General features: G+C 47.9%; 1 protein-coding gene across 3 annotated transcripts in view; it reads right to left on the reverse strand.

The window, feature by feature from the left end:
• Positions 1-19,469, reverse strand: part of KDM4A (lysine demethylase 4A) — a 612,801-nt gene that overhangs the window by 368,824 nt on the left and 224,508 nt on the right. For all 3 annotated transcript variants that reach the window (XM_085602947.1, XM_085602948.1, XM_085602949.1), the window contains one exon: positions 12,927-13,064. In XM_085602947.1, the coding sequence (XP_085459073.1) occupies positions 12,927-13,064 (138 nt within the window). The remainder of the gene's footprint in view (positions 1-12,926; positions 13,065-19,469) is intronic.

The raw sequence follows: 19,469 nt of genomic DNA on the forward strand, positions 1-19,469 counted from the left end.
TTTTATTCCTTTCTTCCTCACAATGAGAGGACCACCACCACAAATCCACTATCACCAATTCTTCTCACGAGTAACAAGTTTGAAACGCATGATGTCATTAGTGGAACCTGTGTGTCAAGGAACCCAAATACATGCCATGTAAAATTTCAAGTGAATTTTTTTTTTAAAACCCCTCAAAATATATCTAACAATTAATTTGTTTACGCAAAAATGTGTTCAAATGACAGGGCAGATGAGCAACTCGAACCGCCGGACTCCCAGGTGAATGATACAGGAAGTAAGTACATTAGGGGCAGCCATTTTGTGAATTTATCGTTCTAGTGTTCCTAGACGCAAGGACGCCTGTAAACGTCAGCCAAGGCACGCCTTATCAGGAAGTCTCCCCGATCAGTCTATTGACTTCGGAGCCACGGGTAAGGCAGACAATGCCGAGTAAGGGAAACGCTTTGATGATGTAAGTATGGCATAGCCGCAGGGAATAACAGACTCCCCCTTTCCCCTAGGCAATGAGCAAACTCCGGTTTGTCAAGCGGGCTCGCCCATGCAATATACTAATTTCTGGTCCCCTTTTCATTTTTTTCCAGTGTGTGACTACAAGCACCCCTTCCTACCCGGACTGAGCTGGGCCTTAATTAGGGAACTATTATGTAAGCTATCCGCTTCGGATTCTCATTTTTATTTTCAAAGCCACTATACTATGACCATGATCTCTGGTACTCCTTACAGGAGGTCTATATACATACATATAGAGTGTGTGATTTATGTTATCTGTTGCGTCTTGTCTTGTACGTCAAAAGGGCAGCACAACAAATTATTAATAAATCTAATAGATTAGGAGCGCCCAATAGTTTGAAAACTCACCGCAGCTGCTTCCAATCTAACTGCTATTCGTGACATTGGGAATTGGTTCTGCTCCACAAATCCGCCCACTCGTTGTCCACGGCTGGGACAAGCTATCTGCAACGTTCTCTTGTGCTGAAGTAGCCATCACCAGATTTCTTGGGCTTGGTTCGATAATGTGAGAGACCTGGTGCCCCCCCTTTGTTTGGCTAGATAGAACATCGTTGTGGTGTTGTCTGTTCTCAACAGAACAGAGGAGACATGGATTCTCAGAAGGAACGACTGCTGACCTACATAAACAGCCCGCAATTCTAAGAGATTGATGTGAAATTCCTTTTCTTGAACGGACTATTTTCCATGGATTTGTAACCGTCCATTGAGGCATCCGTGGTCATTACATAACTGGACTGTGTCACCTAGAACGATAGGCCTGGAGAGATATTGCATTCTTTCTCCCACCATGACAGCGCCTGTTTCATTGCCTGACAGATAAGGATAATGTCTTCGAAGGAGCCCTGCGCCTGAATCCACTGCTTGTCCAACTGCTCCTGAAGAGGCCTCATTTGGAGCGGACAATTCAGAATCAGAGGGATGCATGATGACAGCATCCCAAGTATAGATTTGAACACTCTTACATAGGTGGACTCTCTTGCGCGCAGGAGGGTTGCTAAGAGCATTATCTTGTGCTTGCGTTCTGAAGTGGCAAACACCTTCATCAACCTGGTATCCAGTATTGCTACGAGAAAAATAAGTTTCTGACTTGGAATCAGGCATGACTACTCCTCTTTGAGTTGCAAGCCTAGAGATGTGAACAGCCGTTGACAAGCCTGTGTAGTCTCTCTTGCTGAGTGGAACGTAGGCCCATTCACCAGCCAGTCGTTCAGGTAGGGATAAACCTGATGATCCTGCCTCCTTAGAAAAGCCGCTAACGGAGCCATACAGTGAGAAAGTGCCATCTTTCTTGCATGGTATGCCCCCACTTTTTGCTGAATTGCTGAATGTACTTGGACTGAGTGTACCCTGGACTCCTGTCAATCAGGTGCCCTGGGCCTATGTTCCTTTCCTAAACACCTCAAACCCAAATTGGCAAACCTTGGCCACATGTCTGCCCCTGGTAAATGGTACCCTAGGTACCCAGGGCCTTGTGACCAGGGAAGGCCTCTAAGGGCTGCAGCACCTATTGTGCCACCCTTAGAGGCCCTGTACCCTGACACAAACACACTGCCCTTGCAGGCTGAGTGTCTGGGTACAAGACAAAACCAAGAGTCGACATGGCACACAGCCCTCTGTGCCATGCCCACAACCTACACTGCCCTGGCATACATCAGCCACCCCTCTAGCTGGGTGCTCTATGCCAGTGGTGGGGGCACAGGAGCATGAGCCCTGTGCCCCTACAGTACCCAGATCCATTCCTGGGCACTGTAAGTGCAGTGCTGCGAAGTTAGAGTATATGGTGCGGAGAACTCGTCAAACACGAACTCCACAGCACCATAATGGCAACACTGAAGACTGAGAAGTTTGGTACCAAACTTCTCAGCACATTAAACCCGCACTGATGCCAGTGTGGGATTTAATGTACAAAGCACTACAGAGGGCATCTTAGAGATGCCCCCTGAAACCTAACCTACAATCCACGTCTTGTCTGAGAGGCTGCCTAGGCTGCCACACAGCAGACATGTTGCTGGACCCCTGGGTGGAGAGCTCCCGCTTTTCTGGGCCTGCAACAATGCACATCCTGGGCAAGGTACTAGATCTCCTCCCCCAGGATGGGCAAGGGAGAAGCTTCAAAGGCATGCCAGCTTTGTGAGGTTCTCCAGGCCACTTGCTGTACTCAGCAACTGGCCCCCGCCGGTTCTAATCCCCACTCTGGCGGGAAGACTGGCCGGAAACCCCAAGTAAGGACAGGGCATGTGCCAGCCTCTGCCAACCCCACCCCTCAGGTGGGGGAGGCGAGGAGAAGCACATCTCCGGGCTCTCGCCATCTTGAAGATGGGAAGCCCTGCCCAATCAGGACTATGATACTGCCCCCCTCCCACAGGAGAGTGGCAGGATAGGGGTGTACCCACCCCAGGGTAGGGACCCATTGGTCCCTGCCCTTTACCTACCTGTAACGCCCCTAAATCTAGTATTTAGGGGCACCCTGAACCATCCTTCCTTAGATTTCAGATTCCAAAAAAGAAAAGAAGAAAGACCACCTGCCGTGCAGCTGCTAAGAAGAGGAAGACACCAACTGCTTTGAACCCAGCCCTACCGGCCTGACGACCCTCAAACCTGCTCCTGCTAAAATCCCGGCACCTCCTGTGGCTAGCAACCTCACCAACCCCCGAGGACCTGGCTACCTTGTAACTCTGAGCATCTGGGACTCCGATGAGCAGTGGTTCTGCTCAAAGCAAGTTTCTAACCCCTGGCATCAGTCCGGAACCGCGAACCCTGCACACTCTGCACCCGCCAAGCCTGGCCTGTGCCGGAGGGGATAAAGACCCAGAGGACGTCCCCCCGGCGACTGTGACCCCGAATCTGGCACCCAAGGACCCACCTCGACGCGCAGGACGACGCCTGCAGCCTCAGAACCAGGGACCCCCAACCGCGATCAACAGAGGGTAAGATTTCCCGACATCAAAAGGCACCCCGGCACCCGGTGCCCTGCGGCCCCCTGAGCCCGACTCCTGGGTACCTACCTATCCTCCAACTACCCAACTTATCTCTCGAAGTGGTGGTGGCACCTGAAGAATCTTCGTCCCCGAGCTTGCAGCCTTTGTTCGTCCTTGAGCTTTCCCATTGAAATCCATTGAGCACCCGAAGGCTCAAAAGCACCCTGCACCCAGCCGCCCGAATGGCCCTGGCAGTGCAACTTCTACTCCTACCTACTTTCCCATTTGTCCTGAGCAAGTGACCTGGAGCCCAGCTCCTACAGCCGCGTGGCCTGCTAGTCGGCAGCCACCAACCAAGGCCCCCCTGCCTCCCATAGGATAACATTGGGCCTAACTCACTCTGCACCCGGCCGCCCCAGTGCTGCTGAGGGTGTAACAACTGTACCAACCTGACCCTGGGAGACCCCTGAGTCTGTGCCCAGAACCTTAACTCTGCCAGTCAAGTATTTACCCAAAAGCCAATAACTCACTTTTCTTCCATAGGGTAACATTGACTGGTTTCTTCTGAAATTTCTTCTAAGTGTGGAGTTTCTAAAACTTAAAATATTCAACGAAAACGGCAATAATCACCCGCTATTAGGAGAGATCCCAGTGCTGGATCTTGGTGCCCTTTATATATGTAGAAAACAATGGTCCTGAGCAGACACTAAATTTTACATAAAATTAAATATAGACCACAATGGGTTACTATACACATCCGATGTCCAGCCGGACAGGGAATTTTTATTTTTCAGATACTAAAGGATATGGTCAAGGATAATGAAAACACTACATTTATCGTGGGGCACAATCCTGCACCCTACAGCATGGGGAACGTGCGGGGGGAAAAAAGGAATAACAATGCAGACAGTTTAGGACAAACAACAGTTACAGGCAAAGACTGAGAGCCGTTGCAACTTGCAGGCATAAATGAAGTTGTAGCAAGTTTGACGAAATAGAGACCACAACGAGTAAGCACAATGGATATTTGTGGCACTATTTTTAAAAAGTCAAGATCTTGGTGCCCAGCACTGACCCTGAAAAGTACTCACAACCGTACTTACCACTAACCCAATTTTCTCCCATGGGAAATCATAGACTGTTTTTCTGTGAAATTTCTTCTGTCGATTTTTGCAAACTACAAATATTCTTTAAAAATCGTACCACCTGTGAAAACGTAATTACTTACCTGTTTCAGATAGAGGTCCCAGTAATGATGCCTAGGAGCCCAGCCCTGGATTACAAAAGTAACGAGAACATACTTTACCCGTAACTTGAATTTTCTTCCATAGGAAACCATTGACTGTTTTTCTGTGAAATTTCTTCTAAGTGTTGAATTTGCAAACTTATAAATAATCCTTAAAAATCGCCTGCGTAACTTAAATGCAGTTTCTCAACTGCTTACAGGTGGTACACTAGTGCTGCATCTAGGACCCAACACTGACCTAGAAAAAGTAACCATAACCCCACTTACCTGCTAAGTGAATTTCCTTCCATTGGTAATTTGATTAGCAAAAGTCTCTAAGTGTCAACTTTTAAAATAGCAAAATATTGCTTAAAAATCACAACAGTAACTAAAACGAATTTACTCACTTGTTTCCAAGAACTGTCCCAGGACTGAATCTAGGATCCAGTCCTGAGTTAGAAAAGTAATCCTGAAAGTAATCACTTGCAAATAACTTAACATTTCCATTAAGCTCAATGTATTATTGTGTTTGAAATTGTGTTGCCTATTGCAACAAACTAACTATTGCATTCCAAGTCAATTGTCTTTTGCAAAGTATTTAACTAAAGCATCTCATTCTGAGAATATATATTTGAATACCTATTGTTGGTTTTAAAATAAAACCACCATATATTTTTTATATAAACCATTGGCCTAGAGTTCAGTTCTCGAGTGTGTGAGACCATTTGCTGACTGAGTGTGTACAACAAATGCTTTACCCTTCTCTGATACAGCCTTACTGATCGACCAACACTGTACCTATTTGGGAACAGTATATACAAAGCCACTTTCCTACACATACATTTTGTGAAGACTCTGGGAGCTGAGCGAAGGCCGAAGGGCAGAACCTTGAACTGGTAGTGATCCCCAGACAGCTTGAACCTCAGGAATTGGCGATGTTTCGCCAGAATAGGAATGTGGACGTATGCGTCGAAGATCGAGGGACGCTAAAAAAAATCTCCCTCATTCACCAATAGGAGAATGTCTTGCAGGTACAACATTCTGAATGACTGTTTCTTGATGTATTTGTTCAGCTGTCTGAGGTCCATGACCTGTACCATTTCCCACACTTTTTCTTTATGAGGAAGAAATTGGAATAGAAGCATTTTCCTCGTTGACTTTAACCTCTTCGGTGCCCGTGACGAGCTGGACTCGTCATGGGCCGCGGTGGCGCTGTGCCCATGACGAGTCCAGCTCGTCACAAACCCCGCCCGCTAATGGAACGGCCGGCACAGGGCGGGGAAAGGGGCGGGCACCGAAGGGGTTAAATTTTTATTTTATTTTTATTTGAGAAGTTTTATATAGCGCTGGCTAGACCAGGAGGTATCAGAGCACTTTACATAAGGATTTGCAAGATTACATGGTTACAAACAGTTACTGGAGCAGAATGTGGTTGGGATTAGGCGAACTGGCAAGGGTGAAAGAACTTAAACCAAAAAGTCAGGGTAAGAGTCAACGAACCGGCTGAGAACCAGTAATCGAAACATCCGGAGTTGGGCTCACTCGCTGCATCAGAAGTTCTTGGACATGGAAAAACGGGTTGGGTTGGGTGGGGGAAAAAACCGCAGTCCAAGGGGCATGCTTCGACCAATGAATCCATCGGAGCCAGGAAATCCCTCGAAGCAGCCATGATGTCGGATCAGGTTAAGAGACCCAGTAACACAGCAAAATGTCGGTGTTGCAGAATAGGCAAAAATTAGTTCAGAAAAGTCACAAAGGAGATCGACCCCAAGGAGCCGCAAGAGCAGGAGGGGGAAAGGCTGGCGAAAGCTGATCTGTTTCAGTTAGTCATTGGTGAACAATCGGGGCAACAAGGGCAACATTATAACTGTTAAAATATGCTATGTTGGTAGGGGAAGTCCACTCGGGTGTCCAGGTGGAAGCCCAGGAAGAGGGGGGCGGCTGAGGGGTCAAGAGGACACACTCACAAAGAAACGCAAAGGAAGAAAAAACGAGCTTGATTGAACAGGGCAGCAGCGACATTGCAATCACGCTGCATTCTTCTCCGTACATCCAAGAGCAGGGGTGAATGGGGAGGGCAGACGCAAGATCTGGAAGGCGGAAGGGTTGGAGGTAGTCGATCCCACGTGGGTCATCACTAGTCAGGGGAAAAGTGAGCACAGGCACCCAGGCAGTTGCCCCGGAAGGGAAGGCAGCAGAGGGGTCAGGAGGGCGCGAGGACAAAGAAAGTGAAGGAAAGGTAAGGACAAGCTCGGTGAAAAGGGCATCGGCGTAACAGCACTCTGTAGGTTATTCCATCAGGGAGGCAAGACCAACACGTCTCAGCTGCAGCCCCGGAGAGGCGGCACAGGATGTCAGGCAACTGCAGCACAGGTCCAGAAAGGCAGGCGTCGATCGAAGGGACCACCAGGACAGCTAAGCCGGGCATCGGCGGCGACGTAGAGGAACAGCAACTGGCAGACCCACGTAGTCCGGACGGCGAGGGAAGAAAGGAGAACCAATGGAGAGATGTGGAGAACTATGCCCGACGTCCGGCTGGGTAGGGGACAGCTGAGGCAAACCGGAGCCAATCTCCTCTATAGCTGTCTGGGCAGCTCCATCGGGCATCGGCCATATTGCTCGGGCTCTGCGGCTAGAACAGCGATCATGATTCCTCGGGAGGACTCAAACCTAAATGGAGATTAGAGAGGCGAGGATCGCTGACCAACATGACCTCAGGTATGTAAAAAGGGTCCATGGAGGGGTCGATATCCGGGGATTAAAGCCAAAAAAGGCAATCCCAAGCTGAGAGCTGCTGGTCGGAGCTCCTCACCTATCGGCCATCTTGGATGACCAGCCTTGACTGAAAGGAACTTTTTCTATCGCCCCCATTTCCAGTAAGATCGAGATTTCCTGCTTTAACAAAGGAAGATGATGATGTTTCTGCTTGAGGGCGGATTCCGAGGAGGCTTGTGAACAAATTCTAGGCTGTGGCCCAAACGGATGATGTCTCGTGCCCATTTGTCCTTTGTAATGGCTTGCCATTGGCTCAGAAATGGAGAAAGATGATGGGACAGCAGAGGCTGAAGTCGAAATGAGGTGGCTGGCGGAAGAAAAAACATCACTGCCGTCTAGATGGGTCTTGCGATTTTCCTCGTGCCGAAGCCTTACGTCCAGCTGATTGTTGGTTGTACAACGCACTGGAAGCACAAAAATGCTGCTGTTGTCCTCCATATTGTGGTCTATATGATTGTTGAAAGTATGGCTGAAATCTGTAAGACTGATAGGATGATCTTTGTTAGAACTGATAATGTCTTTGTTGCAAAGTGCTGTCTCAGTATCGTTCTTGATACCCTGTAGTTCCTCGTCCATGTGTTTCCCAAACAGGTTTTCCCCATCGAAGGGCATGTCTAAAACTTTCGAATGTACTTCAGGGCAGAAGGTCGTCGCCCTCAGCCAGCCCAGTTTATGGAGAACAGTGGCTCCTGCCATTTTTCTAAAAGCAATTGAAGAAAAATCCATTGCCGAGTCAGTCACTTTCGACGAAGCTCTAGCACCTTCCTGCAGCAGGTCTTTCACTTCCCTCCTTTTATCTTCAGGAAGATGTTCAAGAAGAGGTGCAAGGTCTGACCATAACTGGTGTCATATCGCCCCATAATCGCTAAGGCGTTAGAGGCCTTGATGGATGTCGCAGCCATAGTAGCGAAGCGTCGGCGTATGCTGTCAAGCCATTTGCCTTCCTGTTCGGAGGCACAGAACAAGGAGATTACAAATTTCTGGAGCGCCTCTGCGCAGCTTGCATTATTACGGAATCCAGCCGAGGATGACCAATTAAACACGCTGGGGCTGAATGGAGTGCCTTGTATTTCTTATCCATTCTCAGCAGAACAGCTGGAACTGAGGCCGGATTTTTCATAATCTTTAATCCTTCGTTCCATATATACTCAAGATAGGTATGGATCGAACCGATTTCTCGGCCGGATCCTTAAAAATATAAAAGGAAGCATTTGTTTTGAACTACAGGCAAAGGCAAATCAAATCGCCTAGAAGCCCTTTCAAGTAATTTGTGGAAGCCTCCGATAACCCCCGGAGAACTCGCTGGGGAGGGGAGGGGGACGGCGAAGATTGAGCCATGTAATCATCCCACTCTCGTCTAAGTCTGGATCCTGAGTGAGTTCACCCTCTTCAGGATGATCATCTGCTTCACTCTCGATGTAATTGTCTTGAATTGTAATGCACTGAGGAGCCCGTCTTTCTTCCTGTCCAGCATGGGGGATGAGTAACCACTAGCGGCGGTGGTACTTGAATACTTGGACCTCCGGGCGTCAGCAGGACCGGAGTGTGAGAGTCCAGAAATCACTTGTAATAATTGTTTAGCATGTGTCTCAGGTCGGTAACCAGGGAGGTTGGCACCAGCATGGAATCCCTTCTAGCCTCCTGATGTTCTTCGTAAGCCTCATACGGACAGTGCTCCTGAAAAGAAGCGTAACGTTGGGCCCGTGGACGACCTGTGAAGGAGTAGTCCCCTTCCACGGTACTCTGATGTGTCCTGCCCCTGTGCTTCCTCTTCATCATCTGTGTCCTGGCATTTAACCCTGAGCTGACAAGGGCTGTAAACTGGGAGGAACACACTCATCTCCAGATCCCTCCATATTAAGAAGGTGAGAAGGAGGCTGAGGTGATATCTTTGACAAAGAAGTCAAACCAGGAGTCTTTTGGATAAACTGGAGGCTCCTAAAGTCTTGTTTTTGATCCGTCGACGGAAGACGGCTTAAAGTGATAGTCAGCGAAACCCGCAATGAAGAGGGGGATTTAAACACGGTCGTCGACAAAGTGGTCGTCGATGGAGCCGTAGACGACGTCAACGGTGCTTCCGTCGAAGGGGTCGTAGGCGAAATTGTTGAGGTAGCCGACAGAGGTTGTGGACGTCGATGCCATTGACGTGGAAATTGTCGCCGCCGTATTCGTCGTCGAGGCCATCACCACAGCCGTCATTGCCACAGATACCGATGGGGATCTGGCTGAAGTTCTTGATGACGGGTCCGTCGACTGAGCTTTTTTCGTCGACGAAGCCTGTTTTAGAGGTGTGACAGGCAAAGCGGCAGCAGCAGATTTCTTCAAGCCATAATCTTTTTACTTTAGAGCTGCTTTTTCGGCAGATGAGATTTTGTCCCCCTTAATTCTTTTAGAATCAGCCTTCAACGAGGTAGATTCCCAATTTTTACGTTTCCTCAGCTGAGGATGGCATAGGCCTCTCTTCCACATCAGATCCAGAATCAGAATTAGATTTTTTCTTCTGGATCCATAACAACAACCTGGCTTCTCTATCTTTAGAGTTTTGGCTGAAGAGTTTCTGCAATGTATGAACAGTCCTTGGCTGTATGTTTGGGATAAAGGCAATACAGACAGTCCTTGTGGGGGTCCTCAGAGAAAAGTCCTGCCTTCCCATAAGATCTGCAGGGTCTAAAAAGCCTCTTCTTAGATACCTCTGACATTTTTGAAGTACAGATGGTAGATCAACCAGTACCTTGAGGTGAATTCTAGCAGGGTCAAAAGTTCACAAACTGACAAATTGAGCAGAGCTCAGGGAGACTCCCTTACACACGACGTGCGGTTAGAAATCTGAGGTCTGGTGGCTCTGCTGGGGAGTTGAGTTCTAGGGCTTGTCTCTGATTGGCCGAAGTTTTAACCTACATAAAGTTGCTGACGAATGTTAAAGTTTTTCTTTTCCTTTGGTGGTTTCTAATGTACTTTTATAGTACTTCTTTTCTATCTACCGCAAGGCTCCCAACAGGACGACGGGGAAGATACAAGCATGTGAATCTATGAAAGATTCAATAATGGAGAAATTAGTCATTCTAATATTAGCCAACTGGACATGTACTTCAGGGGGACAGAGCATATGCACAAGAACAGAGTGGAAAAACCAGCAGCATTGGAGGGGGTAGGGTGTAGGAAGCTGGATCTGTATATACTATTCCAAAGTAAGGTATAGTGTGCACAGAGTCCAGTGGATCCCCAAAGGTAGGCAGAGGCTAAAGTAGATAATACCTTACTCTTTATTTGTGATAGTGTGGACAAGCAGTAAGGCTTTATCAGAGGGTAGTGTTAAGCATTTATTGTACACACTCAGGCAAAAAATGATGTCACGCAATTTTGTATTCTGGCACATACGAGCTATTGATTATGCTTAATTGTTTAAATAGACCAAGCAGGTGTTCCCTGACAGAAATAATGACGTATTTCATTATTACGTGAGTATTTTGCATAATTGATCACAATGTAGTGTGAGAGGGATGTGGATAGTAGCCTGTGTAACACATGCATTTAAGGTGACAGGTGGGTAGATTTGAACACTAAACTAATGAATATAAAAATTATAAATCACACAACTTATGCTTGCTCATATGGGTGGAACACTTTCAGTAGTTTGTACTGAAAAGAGGTCAGTTGGAAAGTATGCCATCGATCAATTTTTTCAGGGTAAGGTTTTGGTTTTCGATTTTTTTTTATTTGAAAATGTATTTAGATATTTACGGTTTTGGGTCATAGAGGCTCCCGAAGAAGAGATGTGTATATCACGAAATGCATAGGGCAACATCATCAACCAATGGAATGAATGGATCACCATAGGATTGTAGAACAATTTATGTCAAGAAGTAATAGGTTAATAATATAATCTGTTGATGGTTTATGTCTATAAAACACAATGCTGATTAAATAGTATAACATTTTGTTTGTGTTAAAAATGAAGGTACAAGATGTACTGATTAAGGGTCTCTGAATTTCAAACTGAATGTGTATGTTTAATACATTCTGCTGTGCACACCTGGATTCATGTACATATCTACTTGATACAATTCACATTGACATTGATGAGAGACAGGCAGCTCCCAGGCCAGGTAAGGCACGCGTAGAGACCAAATAGGGAGAATCGCAAAACAAAATTGAGGAATAAAGGTGTGCGCCACTGGCAACAAATATAATTGTTTTTGTTACTACACAGGGATGTGTGCCATGTCGACTCTTTACTTTGCTACGCACCAACACATGTAGCCTGTAATGGCAATGTGTGTGTGTTAAGGAACAGGGCCTCTAAGGGTGGCACACTAAATGCTGCAGCCCTTAGAGGCCTTCCCTGGTCACAGTGCCCCTGGTACCAAGGGTACTTGTTACAGGGGACTTACAGGTGGCCAGAGAGATGCCAATTGTGTTTTGCAACAGTACAGTTTAAGGAAAAAACATAGGCCCTGGGTACCGTGGCACACTCAGTCAAAGAGCATCAACATTAGACAAAAAGTTTGTGTGTGTGAGGGGGGGGGGGGGGGGGGCAACCATGCAAAAAGGGGCATTTTCGTACAGGGGGAAATCATACAAAAGAGGTACTTTCCTACAAAGTGGATACCAGCTAACCTCACAAACCAACAATGTGAGGAACTTCTAGTGGAATGCAATATTGTTGAGTTCACTGGAGCAAATGAAGGGGAGAACAAAACCTACAGGGCAATCCACAATGGCACAGATTTCCAATCCATGCATTGGACATATGCCCGAATGAGAACTAAGAAACTAACTAGGTAGTGTTAAGTGTGCTCTTAGATAAAACTGTGCTTAGTTATATTTGTACTATGAGATTTAGATGGATTATGCCTTGAACTGACACATATTTGCAGCAACACAAGTGAGTTGCCTTCAAGAGAGGGAAGTGTGATACTGTTCAATTATTTCATTGGAAAAAGGTGGCTGCTAAAGAAAATGGGGAGGACGTCGGAGGCGAATCCCTGGATTATACAGGAGGTTAGAAGATGACAGCTCTGCCCTCCTCCTTATCAAGCACTAAATTCACATCACACAGGAAGGGTGTGGGATGCAGGAGAACCTTCAAAAAGAATGGACTGATAAGGTTAAAAACGCACGCACATTTTCATATGCAAACCAGGACATCCCAGTGGAAGGATTTTCACAACTGGTGCAGCCAACAGCCCGTCTCCACTGACTTTTGTGTTCTACCTCACTGAACTCTATTTAGCCTCAGATATCACATTTCGGTTGCAGGGATGTCTATCCTAATTTTAAAAAGTCAGTCTTTCTAATTAAAAAATATCTTTTATTTTAAAATAATCATTTTGTCAGAATTAGATCTCAGATTCAGTTTTCAGCTTCCCTTAGACCTCTTTTCCTGTATTGTGCAGAAACAAAGACAACAAGGGGAGGTCTGCTCATGTTGCAATAATACTTTCCATCTGGGGTGACTGGGGTAGAGGCTAGAGATCAGAACAAAGGTGGCCTACCAGCACAGAGTGTTTGCCGTACTCAATCCAGCGTAGGGTGGCAAAGTTGGTGGATTCTGCACAGTTAAATCCATGGTTGAAGCCAGCATGGTATCCATAAGGAAAAGTGATCATAAACTCTCCTGCCTCCTGGGTCACCTAAGAGAAGGAAAAAAAACAGGGCTGGAATCAACACTTTATGTAGAGCCATCAGCATTGAGTGCACACAGCACTCACATCGATTCAGAAAGTACTTTTATGCTTAACCTGTCTTATCTCTGCTCTCCCTGTCCTCTTCAAACTTTCTCATGTTAGACTAATACAGATATATGTGAAGCACTCCAGTGCCTCTTTAGATGTGTCTTCACTATGCAAATAGTTTAAATAATTTTTTTAGAGACAGGCTTATCCAAGAGTAGTGAAAAGTAAAGCTATTTGCAAGTAGAGAGTTTATGCTTTGAAATTCGACATTTTTAAAATAATATCTTCAAACTGAAGAAAATTTGAGGTATGAATTTCGAAGCTCAGGGACTTCATACTTCACTGAAAATAAATACAGAGTTACTAGATTTCACACAGAGCAGTGCACAAGTAGCTGGTTTTCTAGATTTTTTTAAAATTACCATGCAGCCTTGAGGGAGGTTAAGGTACTCAAACTCCAAGTACTCAGGTGCCAGATGAAGCACTTTGGGGTCTGAGTCGACACAAGTGTTGTTTGAGAAGGTCTGGCCATGCTGGGTGCTTCTAGTGAGGGTGACTGAAATCTGTAGAAGCACTGAAAACCATGGTTGCCTTGTCCACGTTGGTGTGATTAGGATTCAGAACATTGAGATCGGTCGCATTTTAGTGACTACATATGGTATTGGGAAGAGGTGCAAAAGCGTAAGTGAGCATCCCAGACCTGTTGATCCATAGTGCATTTCTCTTGGATTGAAGGGTGCGGGTACCTGGTGGCAAAGTTTTGCCATTTTGTGCTTTTCAAAGTGTCAAAGGCATCTATTGTTGGAGGTTCCCCAACGTTGGAAGTATCTGTGTAGAACTTGTGGGTGGAGTTCCTGCAGGAAGCTGGCTCTGTAAATGTGTAGGAAGCTAGCTCTGTATGTACTAAACCAAAGTGAGGTATAGTGTGCACAGATTCCAGTGGATCCCCAAAGGTAGGCAGAGGTGAAGTTAGATAGCACCTCACTCTCTATTTGTGGTAGTGTGGTCGAGCAGTAATGCAGTATCAGAAGACAGTGTTTAGCATTTGTTGTACACTCTCAATCAGCCAATGAATTCACACACTCAAAGACTGAACTTCAGACCAATTGTTTTTGTATGAAAATATTCTTTTAGTTATTTTATTTTCAAGAACCAAGCAAGCCTGGCACAGGTAAGTGATAAGTACTTTGCAGTAAATATACAGTTGTAATACAGTTTGGATTTGTAATAGTATACGCTCTTTGTTTTGACTTACAGTATGGTTTCAGAGAAATGCAATACTTTGTAAATACAGTACAAAGACTTGAATGGGCTTTTCAGTACAAATTACAGGGGTTACTTTTGAGATTACTTTTCTTACTCAGAATAGTATACCTGGATACTACTCTGGAACATTTCCTGCAAATAGGTCAATTAAAACGTTTTTGTTAGTTAAAGCAATTTTAAAGAATTTCTTTAGGTTTTCAAACTCGACACTTAGAAGCTTTTTTCAAAAACAGTCAACGTTATCCTATGGAGGAAAATAGTGTTTTCCGTTTTAAGGTAAGTATTTGGTAGTGGGAGAAGAGGTTCTGGGGGTAGACTCAGGGGTCCCCCGGGGTCAAGCATGCACTCTTGTTACACCCTCAGCGGCACTAGGGCGGCCGGATGCAGAGTGCTGAGGCCCAATGCTATCCAATGGGGGATAGGGAGCCTCCGGTTGGTGGCTGCGGACTAGCAGGCTACTTGGTTGTGGGAGCAAAGCTCCTGGACTTTAGCTCAGGCCAAATGAAGAAACAAAGTAACACCAAAGGTGCACCCTCAGCGGCACTAAGGCGGCCGGATGCTGGATGTTGTTGACGTCGGGCGCCCTGTTTTTTCAATGGGGAACCTCCGGTTTGCAAAGGCACTGCAGGCTTGGGGACGAAGGTCTTCTGGGTGCGACCACCACTTCGAGAGGTAAGTTGGGAAGTTAGGTGTTGGTTAGGCACTGTCGGTTTGGGCACAAAAGGCCGTGGGGGATCAGGTTCAGGGGTGCCTTTTGGGGTCGGATCTTCTTACCAGCTCCTGGTCACGGTTGGGGGGGTGGTCCTTCAGGATTTAGGCTACAGGCATCGGCTGGAGGTTTGAGACAGGTCAGGGGTCGCCAGATCTCGGGTTAGGATCGACGGAGTGACCTCCTTGTGGTGTTTGCCCACTCGAGTTCGGGCTGTGGCCGGCGGGCGCAGAGTGGGGCGGATTTGCGGAGGATGCAGAAGAACAAATCCGGTGTTCACGGGAGACAATGTCTTTGTTCTTGAAGGCAGGCAGGTCCTCCGGGGTTTTCGAGTTTCCTGGCTGCAGGACACACTGGGATTTCGTAGGAGCAGGTTCGAGGGGGAGACAGGCCAGTAAGGCTGGGGCCAAGTCAGTGAGCGTCTTCCTCTTGTTAGCTGCTGCACGGCTGTTCGGTCCTTCTTCTTGTAGTTTCTTCTCATCTGAGGAAACAAAATTCAGGGGTGCCCCTAAATACTAGATATAAGAAAGTGGCTCTGTATATACTGTTCCCAAATAGGTACAGTGTCCACAGAGGCTTGGCAGAGGCTAAAGTTAGATACAACCTTACTCTCTAAAGTGGTAGCTTGGTCGAGCAGTAGGACAGTGTAAAGCATTTTTTGTACACAGTCAGCAAATGGTCTCACACACTCAAGAACTGAACTCTAGGCCAATGGTTTTGTATCAAAATATATAGTTGTTTTATTTTAGAACCAACAATAGGTATCAAAATATACTTTCTCAGAACGAGAAACTTTAGTTAAATACTTTTCAATAGGCAATAGACTTTTGAATACAATAGATACAGATGTTGCAATGGGCAACACAATTCAAACACAATTATAAACCTGAGCTCAATGGGAATTTCTAAGTAAATGCAATTGATTACATTCACGTAGCAGGTAAGTAGGGTTGTGGTTACTTTTTCTAACTCAGAGTTGGATCCTGGATCCAGCACTGGTGCATCTCCTCTAAATAGTTGGAAGAAAGCGTTATTGTTATACAGGCGATTTTTAAAGAATATTTGTAAGTTTCAAAAATCGACACTTAAAAGAATTTCTGGCAAAAAACAGGCAATGTTATCCTATGGAGGAAAATCAAGCTAGCGGTAAGTACGGTTGTAATTACTTTGCAGGGTCAGTGCTGGGCACCAAGATCCAGCACTGGGATTTCTCCTGATAGCAGGTGAGTACATTTGTTTTCGTTGATCAGCTGATTTTTAGTGAATATTTTAAAGTTTCAAAACTCGACACATAGAAGAATTTCCAAGTGAAACCAGTCAATGTTACCCTATGGAAGAAAAGTGAGTTAGTGGCTTTTGGGTAAGTACTCGACTGGCAGAGTTAAGGTTCTGGGCATAGGCTCAGGGGTCTCCCAGGGTCAGGTAGGTACAGTTGTTACACCAATATATCAAGCAAGGCTAGGCACCAAAGAGGGGTATAAACTATTAGCGTAGGACCAAAAAACTGTTTAGAGAGAAAACAATTTTTCTTCTACTACTGGTATTCTTATCCAGAAATTATTTAGGTCCAGCCGCCCTCAATTTATCAAACTTCAAACAACAAACAAACAGCCCTTCACTACCCATCACCTTCACAAAGACATATCAAAAGTATTTGAGCAGGGAGGAGCCTAGCGCGCAACCAAGATGGCCGCGTAGGTGCGAGGCTCCCGAGGACCACCACGACCTCCTGAATTAATCCTGCCTAGATCCTGTCCTTGTTGAGGGGACTGCATCGGTGAACCCGAGCTGAGGCGCCATCCGTTTTTCGTTTTCGAATCGGACCCCGGACACCGGTGGGAGCACCGATTGAAGGTTGCGGCCTTCTCCACGCTGGCCCCCCGGATTGGAGTAGTGGGGCGATCCGGGGACAAAGCGAACAACAGCGGCGGGCAGGGCTGGGCGACTCGCGTACCCCGTGCTTTCACTTTCGCTTTTGCGCTCTCCTTGCCCTCAAGTGAGGTAGGGTTGCGGAGCGGGGTGCGGTGGTGTGGCCTTGTCCAGGTGCCCGGCTGACCCACCGACCGTGAGTCGTCCTGCGGCCCAGTGGTCGCACTCCCCCCCCCCGGAACCCGTGAACTGGTTTATCGGCCCTTTCGAGGAGATTGGCACGACGGTGGGAGAGCAGGCATGTCCACCAAACAAGATGGCGACCGGGCGAAGGTGAAGACGACCCGCCGCGGCCCGGCGCCTCAATCCAACAGTATGAACCGCTACACCCTCCAGAAGGGATCTCCGGAGACATCGCGCACATCCCCGGCGGGCCCGACGGAGGCATCTGCTCAACCGGTGGATCTGACCCTCCGGGACTTCATGGGCGCCATCGCAGAGATGAAGGCCTCGGTGGACCAGCGTTTCGACACCCTAGCGCAAAAGATAGACTCGGTCCTGGTGGATGTTAGCCTTGTGAGGGCTGACTTGTCCAAAACCAACGACCGGGTCGATTCCCTGGCCCACACCACAACGAGCCTCACGACGGACGTGGTGGCCCTCCAAAAGGAGGTGCGCCGGCTTGGCCAGGCGAGCGCCCTGATGGACCGGCGACTGGAGGATTCCGAGGGTCGGGCCCGGAGGAATAACGTTCGCATTGTGGGGGTGCCGGAGGGACGAGAGGCGGAGGCGGCAGATCTTTTTGTGGAAGAATTGATCCTTACCCATCTCCAGCCCCGGGGGCTGAGTAAGCTTTTTGCGGTGGAACGTGCTCACCGGGTCCCTGGGGGCAGACCTAAGGCCGGTGCCCCGCCGCGGCCTCTCATTGCCCGGATTTTTAATTTTCGGGACAGAGACGCTATCCTGCAGACCTCCAGGCAACAGGGACCGGTCAAGCTTGATAACATGGATGTGCATTTCTACCCAGACTTTACTCCGGCGGTCCAAAAACAGAGATTGAGTTTTCTCGGAGTTAAACGTCGCCTACGAGACCTGAACCTTAAGTACTCAATGCTTTTTCCAGCTAAGCTAAGGGTGGAGGTGGATGGGCGCACGCACTTTTTTGACCGACCCGAGGCGGCTGGGGACTGGTTGGACACTCTGCCTGGAGATCGGGGCCGAGGGGGTGGGGGGGGTGTGGTTGGCGGGGAGGGCCCGCCGGATCAGAACTGAGGGGTTACGAATAGGCCGGGCTCTGGACAACATTCCTTTACCATTTACGGATCGTTTATGTTCCCCTCCTATGGAGGTCGTGTGGGGTCTGTTGGGGGCTTCCCTCCTCCTCTGGGGGACTAGTTAGTTTTTCATCTATGGGGCGACAGGCACACTGCACTTTGGGGGGGCTGTCTGGGCTCATGCAGGGGTGCAGGGAGGGGGGAGTTCTGTTGGGATGGGGGGGTGGGGGGGATGTGTTGTTTGTTTGCACCGCAAGGCAAGCCCTTTACTGTATTGTTGCTCTCGAGATGCTCTGTGGGGGACGACTGATTGCTTCTACGTATGATGGGGGGTAGGGATTTGACTGTGTTGTCATGGAATGTTAACGGCCTGGGGGACAGGATTAAGCGTGGTGTGGTCCTGCAGTACCTGAAACGTATCTCACCAGATGTTATCTTCCTGCAGGAGACACACCTTATAGGTAACTCCTTTCATGCCATGAATCGGCGAGGCTATCGATTGGTGGCCCACTCGGGCTTCACCTCGGGCTCGCGGGGGGTGGGTATCATGATTAAGAACTCGCTCCCGTTGGAGATTGATGAGGTGCGCCATGATGAGAGGGGACGCTACACTGTTCTGGTGGGTAGAATGGAGGGTAGAGTGTTTGTTTTTATATCAGTGTACGTCCCGCCTGGGTTACAATCTACTACATTTGCGGACTTGGGGCGCCTCCTCCTGGACCTCCCGGGTGGCCTGCTGGTGGTTGGGGGGGACTTTAATGCGGTAGTTTCTGGGTCTATGGATCGCCATCCCCCTAGGGACCTCCCCCGGGCACAGGCTTGGCTGTCCGGCCTTTTAGATACACTGGGCCTGGTGGATTGCTGGCGACTAAAGCATCCCGCACAGCGGCAATACACCTTCCACTCGGGTGCCCATGGTAGCCTCTCGCGGCTTGATTACATCCTTGTCCCGGCGGCCTATGCTGGGAGGGTGGGAGAGGTGTGCCATCTGGCGCGGGGCATTTCAGATCACTCCCCATTGCTGTTCCATTTCGATGTCTTCCCTAGGGGGGAGGGCAGGGTGGCTCCAATCAATGCTTGGTACTTGCGTGACCCCACTATTCGTGCCGACTTGATCAAATCCTTACAGCGATACTTTGATGAGAATGTGGGGTCTGTCCCTTCGGCCATCTCCCTGTGGGAGGCTTTTAAGGTAGTTCTCAGAGGGGAGGCCCTCTCCTTTATCTCCCATGCCCGGAGGCGCGA

Source organism: Triturus cristatus, chromosome 4_2 (genome assembly GCF_964204655.1).
Source record: "Triturus cristatus chromosome 4_2, aTriCri1.1, whole genome shotgun sequence".
In the NCBI taxonomy this organism is placed as follows: domain Eukaryota; kingdom Metazoa; phylum Chordata; class Amphibia; order Caudata; family Salamandridae; genus Triturus; species Triturus cristatus.